The following is a 9,223-nucleotide window of genomic DNA, read 5'->3' on the forward strand; positions in this document are numbered from 1 at the left end:
ATTATTTATAATATTATAGTAACACCATCACTAACTAATGTTGTACAATTTATGTAAAAGTACAAAACTGTATGCCAAATTGTAGCACTCTTCTTCTTTAATTTCCCAATATACAATATCACATCAAATAAAATAAAAAAAGTAACAGTCAGGTAATCCTAAACAAGAAATTTCCTAACAAAAACAAAAAACAAAAAAATGGAGCTGGGAACTCTTCTTTGGTCCAACCATTCCTGGGACATGTGAGCCTTGTCTGGTGAAGGCACAGTCTTTCCTGCATCATGCATGATTAGATTTAGATTAGATATACTTTATTCATCCCACCATGAGGAAATGTACTCGTTACAGCAGCAGAGGAAAGTGTAGCATACACTACAGAGTTAGAAAAAAGTAGAAAAGGCAACAAAAAAAACACAATAAACAGACAGAAATATCTATAACCTACACAATAAACACGAAAAATAATCAACCTTCAAAACAGACAAGTACTGAGGATAAAAGTGCATGATATATAAAAAGAGTATTGTAATGCAAAGTGACCATAGTGTAAGAAATATTGCAAAAGTAATTGATCATGATATAACTAATAACTGCAAGGTATAAATGAAATGGACCTGACCTGACGTGTTTTTGGTTTTTCAGGTTCACTCACCTTTGAATCTGAAGCATCCACATGACGTTGTGATCTTCATGAGGCAAGATACCCGCGTCAACTACCTCAAGAAGCTGGAGGTGTGTGTGTGTGCTTTCACTGGGTTTGATACTGTCATGTGTAAATATGTTGTCAACTGTGTTGGTATGTGCAGAAAAAGAGTTCTGATTCTTCTGACATTTCTTGTGCTCGCCAGTCCTCGCTTGATATGTTTGTCCTTGGGTTTTTTCTCGTCGAATAGAAGCAGCTAGTGGCACAGAAGATTCATATCGAGGAGAATGAGGACAGAGACACGGGGCTGGAGCAGAGACACTACAAAGAGGATCCAGACTGTGTCATGGCTAAGGTACCCCTGGGAGACCTGGACCTGTATGACGGCACTTATATCTCCCTGGAAAGCAAAGACATCACGTAAGCACCGTTTAAACCCTCACATAGCCAAATCACGGAGGTATGGTTTGATAAGAATAATCACCTTTGAGCCTGTCTCCTTTATGATTTAGGATGAAATTTTGTCCTTTTTTTTCTCCTCGTCTCCCGCAGCCCTGAAAACTATGTGGATTCCCGGGCAGCCATGCCCCCGGAGCTAGAAAAACCTGACTGTGCGAAAGTGTTTGAGCTACCTTATAGTATCCACGCTTTCCAGCATCTCAGGGTAAGTAGAGGCCAAAGTCTTTAGAAGCTGGCATGCTCTTTTACAGCACTGCTTTGTGTACAGTCTCAATTTTTTGGAATAATTTAAGACCAGACATGCAGAAGAGAATGTGTAGACTCACAGGTAAAGCAGTCACAGGTCGAGATGACATCTGTGTCTAGACTTTTTTTTTCTAGTCGTCATGCTGCAAAAGCTCTTTTATCTTTACGAGAGATCGCCCGACTATATTTTGACAAAGACTTTGCGGCCCAGCCCACACTCAATAAATAAAACGCAGTGGTGAGTATTGTAATTATCTCAGGAATGATCCCAAGAGCCTAATGGGAAATGCAGTCTGAAGGCCTCGGGTGGAGGCAGCTGCGTGTCGATGAATTACATCCCGATAACCCGGCGCTAATGAGAGAACGACTTCCAACGATTCTCCTCTCACGGCTCTTGAGTGAAGCTGTTTTTTTTCTCACCGTTTGTATGTTTGATGGCGTGATATTTAAACGTACATTTATCACTGCGCAAGATGTCAAGACATTTATATTCTGTGAGCCTTTGCACTGTGCAATCTGGAAGTTGATAACAACTTGAATTTATCTCGAGGTTACATTCATGTCCAACAACAGTTTTATAAATGAGGCCCTTGGATAATTATTAAAGGGCAGTGCTGTTTCTGTGGGCAAGTACCCATATGTAAAGTTGATGTTTTTGTTACAGTCAGAGTGGAAAACTCGGATCGGTCCACGATATATCCAGTGGGTGTTATATATGTTGCTGCAGAGGCATTACAGCTGTGCGCTTTGGGAGTTCATGTGCTTGTTCTTCTAGTTCTAAAAACACTTTAACATGTGCATGACTCACTATGTACACAATAGAGACGTAGCCTTTTGTGTTTGACTGATCACATGCAGAGATTACAAGTAAATCTCTCTTCCTTTTCTGTCTGCTGCAGGGTGTGCAGGAGAGAGCGAACCTGACCTCCCCGCTGCTTTCTAAGGAGGATCCCATCTTCAGTTCCTTGTCTCACAGGCTGGGTCGCAGTGTCGACGAGGCCGGCCACCGCATCCATCAAGGGTTACTGAGGGTACGGTCTCATCCAAGGCCGACTTCAAAGCCTGGGATGTTTGTATAATAGTCAGCCTTTTTTTTTAAACATTGTAAACATTGAATATAATATCAGAGCTGCTTTTGTAGGATTTAGTTTGTGTATACATATACAGTCGAGATCCAAAAATCTGTGTAGTCTTTAAGGCAGTTTAATGACGCCAAAATGTTGAAGCAATGTCAGCACAACAAGCCCAGACACATCCAGACTATCTGCAACGCAGGCCAATTAGGTGTGTGAGTAAGGCTTAACGGTTAAAGCATACGTGATGCATACGTGATGCTCGTGTGTTCCAGAACTCGACGTCCTGGGTGCTGTACAACATGGCGTCTTTTTACTGGCGCATGAAGAACGAGCCCCAGAAGGCAGTGGACTGCGTGGTGCGCGCGCTGCATTTTTCCCCGAGGTACCGTAAGGCCGCCGTAATTGTATACTCATTTATTGCACAAGTCTGCTCACTGGTGTTTACGTTCTCACATTGTGTGTGTGTGTGTGTGTGTGTGTGTGTGTGTGTGTGTAGGCAGCAGAAGGATGTAGCCTTGGTCAACATGGCCAACATCCTGCACCGCGCCCATTTCTCCGCAGATGCTGCTATTCTCGCCCATGCCGCCCTGGACCTTACCTCGGACCTGTTCACCAGCCACTACACCTTAGGCAACATTTACGCTGTAAGTCACAGAGAGAGAGAACAGACTTATCATGTGGTTAACCATGGACTGTGGCGTTTCACAACATAACTGCCACAGCTTCTGTTTAGTTATTTTCCTTCCTTTTTTTATTCTAGCATGAAACATATCAGCGTTTGACCTTTTGCTATATCCACGGCGTGTTTGTCTCCTCCTCTATCTCTTGTTTGATTAGATGCTTGGGGAATACAACCACTCCGTGCTGTGTTACGAGCAGGCACTGCAGGCCCAACCGGGCTTCGAGCAGGCCCTGAGGAGGAAACATGCCGTGCTCTGTCAGCAAAAGCTGGAGCAGCGCCTGGAAGCTCAGCACAGGTAGACAAGCACTCCTACATACTGCAAACAGAATCCAAATATCTGTGACCTGAGATGTTCACTGCGATATCAGGACATTTACAGACATTTCAACAGCAACAAATTAGTGCCACACTTCTGATCTGGGGTTAGGTTTTCCTGTTTTCTCTTCCTTATCACAGTTCAGTTTAAAACATGGCTTGAAAAAATGACATATTTTCAATATGAACTTTCCTTTATAATGAGCTGGTAAGCAGTTTAGAGTACCTCAGACCTCCCAGCATATTTGTCTGTGTGAATGAGCATTGCTTGGTTTAGGATTTCACGAAGAAGCACAGTGGATTCCAAGGGAAATGTAAAAGTATCATTAAGTATATGCAGGGGATTTTTAATGATTGCAATAAGACCAAAATATTTTTCCCTGTAGGGAAATTTCCCTTGCACTTCCACCCGTCCACAGGGCACTATCTAAGTAAAAGAAAAGTGTCCATATTTGGCAGAGAGTTGGTTTTTCTCATGAATACCGAGTGGATTGTTTTTGCAGACACCGAGGCTTTAACACGGGTCTTGTGGTTGTAGGATGATCGCGTAATAAGCAGTGTTTCCCCCGCTATTCATTTCTGCCCACCGTGCAGTATTTCCCTTCCTCATTTGACTTTTTGTTTGTTAGATCACTGCAGCGGACACTAAATGAGCTGAAGGAGTACCAGAAGCAGCATGACCACTACCTCCACCAGCAGGAGGCACTGGACAAATACAAGCTGCTGCAGGAAGAGCAGATCCTCCGCAACATTATCCACGAAACCCAGATGGCCAAGGAAGCCCAACTTGGTGAGATGCCACACACACAAAGCTAAAAAAAAACACACTAACAATCCTGAGATGTACCTCGATTAGAGAGCAGCAGCTGATTAACGTGTGTCATCCGTTCTCCAGGGAACCATCAGATGTGTCGGTTGGGTCAGCAGCAGCGCAGCCTCTACTGCCCTTTTGACCTGCCTGTGCGCTATCACCGCGGCGACCTCTTTGAACACGTCCAATACGTCCAAGTGAGTCTTTTGAGATATTACAGAGTGCTTCAGAGATAAGAAGGAGGGTGGACAGGGTGTGTAAAGAATTTTCAGTGGACGTTTATGAGTGGAAACAAACAAATGAATTTCTCTCTCTCTCTCTCTCTCTGTTCATAGTTTGGTGAGGAGGTGTCAGTGGCATCCAGCGTGGCCCTCGTGTCCGAGCGCAACTCAAACCAGACGGCGGTCAGCCCCGAGCTCCATCCCTCTGTGTCCGGAGACCAAGACCCTGCCGCTGCCCTCTGGGGCGGCCATCAGGATTACACCGAGGCAAGACAGAACCACATTTTTAATTAGTTTCTGTTAGAATAAATATTTTGCAGGTCAGCTCAGTGACTGCGGAGTACGTTGTCAAATTAAAAACAAAAAGGACAAATGATGTCTCTGCAACGCTAATGCACACTCAACAAAATTCAAGAGACCCCCAGACCGGACTTGCCAAACAAAGTTATGCTGCTGTAGAAAAGAATGCCTGGTCTCATTTAGTCTTGAATATGAATGTGATGACAGTGGGAAAAAAGCTGTTTGGACTTGAATTTCTTTCACTCATTGCAAGCCAAAACAAATATCTGGACAGACTGTGGTCGGTGATATTTATTTGGCTTACCTGTATACTCATGATGTCTGATCAGAATGGCACGTTCGGATATTCTCAAATCTGATGTTCCCTTTCCGCTGTGCCATAGTTTTCCACTGTTTTGTTGGCCGTCGTTAATTTTATCCCCAAATTGCTTGTGTAATTATTTACAGTTTCACTTTACAGTTTCAGTTTCGTTTTGATGACATGAATATTCAAACATGAAAGTGTGTTTTTCACTTTAGGACATACAGAGGATGTTGTGGCCCCAGAGGAGTGACTGTGCCCACGAGTACCCAAGCATTCCCCCCGCTCACCTGCTGCCAACCTACTACCTTCCACCTGAAACACAGGGCCTCAGGTCAGCACACATTCTTGAATGAGGGCTGAGGAGTGAGGGTGTTTGTGGGTACATAGCAGCAGCTTACTTGAGTTATGATCATCACAACTTGCAGCACACATCATAACAAATATTCTAACTTACCCTTGAGTAAAAATATGTCTTAATTGCTTACATTCAGCCCAGTCGCAACTCTCCTGTACGGGAGCAACAGTCCTCCTCAGACAGTAGATCTGCCAAACTGTGGTCCGGTCCCCCAACCATATCCAGCCCTCCTGCCTGCCTCACTGGACTGGCCTCTGGAGGAAAAGGAGCTGCCGGATCCCTCTGCCACTCAGGTATCTCTTTATTTAAACGTGTGTGACTAGATGAATACCACGTATAGCGTTTTACAGAAGTCCTGTGCACCTCCTCTGTTGGACAGTGCCATCCGTTAATGTTACCGTGCGTTTCCTACAGATTCTGCTGTCACGCAGCGGAGGATGGACGCTGGAGCAGATCGGCTCCAGAATAGCTCAAGCTATGAAAGTGAGAGAGCTCTTTACTCCTCCGGTCTCATCATAATAGCGCATCTCACTACCGAGTGTAAATGCTCATCAGTTTAAATGTATAGAATGTGGCACAAGCTACTTGATACAAATACTGATGGTATTTGTTTGAAACATTCAATTATAGATGTACCATTCAGGAAACTGTGAGAATAACCAAACTCATAAAATAAAGAAGATGCATCACATTGTTGGAGTTGTTAGGACTACAGAAGCCTTCCGTGTTACAGAGCCATGCATCTTTTAACATTAGCTCATAAACAGTCTTTGGCAGAGTACAGACACCAGCTTGCAGAGAGCACACAAACCCCGACAGCATCCAAGTTTTATTTTGGCCTGCCGTCAACCTACTCATGGAAATTAACATTAATTAGCGCCAGCTGATAACGACCTGCCGCCGACAACATTTGTCATTTTTTAACTGGCGAATGTGACGGTCAGCGCCGGCTAAGAGAAGCTGCAGCCTGAATGTTTTGTACTCTGAGAAAGAGAGAGGTGGAATAACAGATTTGTGACCATCTGAGCCATCTGATGCCAGTGCAACACGAGCAAGCTGAGGTGGACAAAACACTGTAAAAAGAATCTCAGTTTAATTGACCGATACCGGTCGATCCAAATATGTCAGAATCTGACCCGACACTGATACATAGGATCGGTTCGATGCATTCTCTACCCTTCACGGAGGCACATTGCTCACACATTTAAACTTGTTGTCATGTTAAGGGAATTTCTTACATCTCAGACATCACCATCTGAAGTCATTCATTTCCACAGCTAACAGAAATGTGTTTGCATATATATAGGACACTGCACCACCCTGGCAGGTCCGCAATGAGGCAGCTCTATTCTGGCGGGCCAAAGGCAACGGCAGCCATGCCCTGCAGTGCCTGCGCCAAGTGTTGAGCTCAGCCCCGCCTTCCCACCGCCACTTGTCCCTCACCAATGCTGCTAACCTGCTGCTACACCACGGCCTGACCACCCACGCACAAACACTGCTGGAGCAAGCGTTGGCTCTCAATGCATCCGAGGTAAAGGCACATTGGTGCATGACTGGGTCTACAGTTTAGGCTACTATATCAGGTACATGTAACAGCAGTGCATAAATACTCAGATCCACATTAAAGTTGAATATCCGAAGATGTATATTAAGTTGGAGGCTGAAATGAATACTGCGGTAAGGAGTAAGGAGGGCGTTATTGGCTTGACTGTTAATAAAACCAAATTGCTAAATAATTGTATTTGCTTTGGACAGCACAAGGTTACATAACTTTATCTTTATCTTTATCTGCAGCAAAGTGTAGTTATGAAACTATTACCAGCCATACCGGTTGGCACAGTATTATACCCTGCCCTTAATACCAATTGAGTAACATTTGAATGCCACGTCATACCCCAAACATTGCTGACTAAGTGCAATCTTTTTAATGGCCACTCACTGTACCCTTTGTCAGCTGGAGCCCTCCGGCCGTGCATTGTGCCACGTCACGAAGCACTCATCATCTCAAGGTGGTTCCAGGAACATGGATATGACTTCCCAAGGTATAAAAGAGGACCTTGGGAAGATTTAAACACGAGTGCGTGGAGCGAAATCGATGGAGAGCATTTCCAACATCTTGTTAAATCAGACCTTAGACCTTGAGTGTACCCAATATATATATATATACACATACATACACACATGTTGATGATATACCAATCCAGAAACTACAGGTAGAATATATGTAAGAACTTCAGCATGTAACTTGTTTGTCCCTGTATTTTTTAAGATTGTACTCATCAAATCATTTTATTTATGCAGCCCATTATGATCATCTGCCACAAGGACAATCTGTACAACATACAACACCTTCTTTCCTCTGACCCTCAATTCAAATAAAAAAAACTCCCTTATAGACGAGCAGCAGAGGAGTGATGATCCTCTGCCAGGACAGACAGACACAGACATGCAACAGAGTAGTCATATAAAAAAACATCACAGACAGTCAGGATAATATTCTGTTAAAGCTGAGAGTCAGTGTTCACGTATGTTATCCATCAGTTAACGTGTCCCCGTTTTCGTTTTGTCTCCCTCCCTCAGCCCCACACCCTGTTCAGCCTGGTGAGCGTGCAGCTGGCCCAGGGCAATGTGACAGGTGCTCTGGCCTTGTTCCGCCACATCCTGGTGACGGCCCTCTCCTCCTCCTCCTCCCCTTCCTCCTCTTCTTCTTCTTCCTTCTCATCCCTCGCCGGCTGCGAACAGTGTCGCGCCAGCCTACCTCTGCTGCGCTGTCTGCAGTTCTACCCTTTCCTTTACAATCTTTCCCACCGACAGCCCTGCCCACGTAAGTCTCTCTTAAGTATAATGTATTACTGTAATACTACACTTCCTGATGTACTAAAATGTGAACTGTGATACAGCTCGGGGATCCGGAGACACTGTCAGGGAGCTATAGCAAGTGTAACTTGGAAAGATTCTTCGTGGTTGTTAAAGACAATATTTAACAAACATGCAAAGACTTAATCTGAGAATGGAGAGCCACAGATTCATATATTGAGGACAGTAGTCATAGTATAGATAGTTTTATGGGTTATGGTCACTTCTGTTCTGCCAACATTTAATTTTGTCTCTAAATTTGTAGTTTAGTTTTATTATAAATTATTACCGTAATTTTCGGACTATAACCCGCTACTTTTTCCACAGGCTTTGAACCCTGCCGGCTTTGAACGGCCTATACAACGGTGCGGCTAATTTATAGATTTTTACTGGCCAACGGTCATCGGTCAGCGCTCTCTAGCAGTAAACGCAAAAGTGAGACAGACATGTGGGGAAAGATTATGCGTCATTTTGCGCATCATGCAAAACACATAAAGAAATGCATATGATGCAGCTTTTAACTTAAAGGCAATCGATCTCTCCGTCAAAGAAGGAAATAGAGCTACTGCACGAAATCTTGGCATCCCGTGTTGATGCCGTGTTGGTACCGTACTGACGATTTTCAGGCACAGTTTAAAAAGAAAATAAAGGAAAATAAATTTAATAAAATTAAATTAAAACAAAAAAAAAATCTTCCGTGTACCGTCTTTCTATGTAAATATCATGTTACAACATAAAAGCCTGCGGCTTATATTCAAGTGCAGCCTATATATGTACAAAATGTATTTTCTTTTCAATTTAGCTGGTGCGGCTTATATTCAGGTGTGCTCAATAGTCAGAAAATTACGCTAATAATTTTATCCGATTACTTGATTAATCGATGGAATATTCGAAAGAATACTCAAATATAAAATATTTGATAGCTGCAGGCCTATTTGTCAGCAGTATTTTTATT

General features: G+C 43.5%; 1 protein-coding gene across 1 annotated transcript in view; it reads left to right on the top strand.

Annotated features, from left to right (window-relative positions):
• Positions 1–9,223, top strand: part of ttc17 (tetratricopeptide repeat domain 17) — a 27,320-nt gene that overhangs the window by 8,277 nt on the left and 9,820 nt on the right. Inside the window, exons 2-16 of the mRNA XM_027281318.1 lie at positions 643–732; positions 894–1,063; positions 1,196–1,307; positions 2,248–2,379; positions 2,697–2,806; positions 2,921–3,068; positions 3,262–3,401; positions 4,051–4,211; positions 4,317–4,429; positions 4,568–4,720; positions 5,273–5,388; positions 5,549–5,705; positions 5,827–5,895; positions 6,719–6,943; positions 7,993–8,305. Coding sequence (XP_027137119.1) covers positions 643–732; positions 894–1,063; positions 1,196–1,307; positions 2,248–2,379; positions 2,697–2,806; positions 2,921–3,068; positions 3,262–3,401; positions 4,051–4,211; positions 4,317–4,429; positions 4,568–4,720; positions 5,273–5,388; positions 5,549–5,705; positions 5,827–5,895; positions 6,719–6,943; positions 7,993–8,305 — 2,209 coding nt within the window. The remainder of the gene's footprint in view (positions 1–642; positions 733–893; positions 1,064–1,195; positions 1,308–2,247; positions 2,380–2,696; positions 2,807–2,920; positions 3,069–3,261; positions 3,402–4,050; positions 4,212–4,316; positions 4,430–4,567; positions 4,721–5,272; positions 5,389–5,548; positions 5,706–5,826; positions 5,896–6,718; positions 6,944–7,992; positions 8,306–9,223) is intronic.

Source organism: Larimichthys crocea, chromosome VIII (assembly GCF_000972845.2).
Source record: "Larimichthys crocea isolate SSNF chromosome VIII, L_crocea_2.0, whole genome shotgun sequence".
Taxonomy (NCBI): domain Eukaryota; kingdom Metazoa; phylum Chordata; class Actinopteri; family Sciaenidae; genus Larimichthys; species Larimichthys crocea.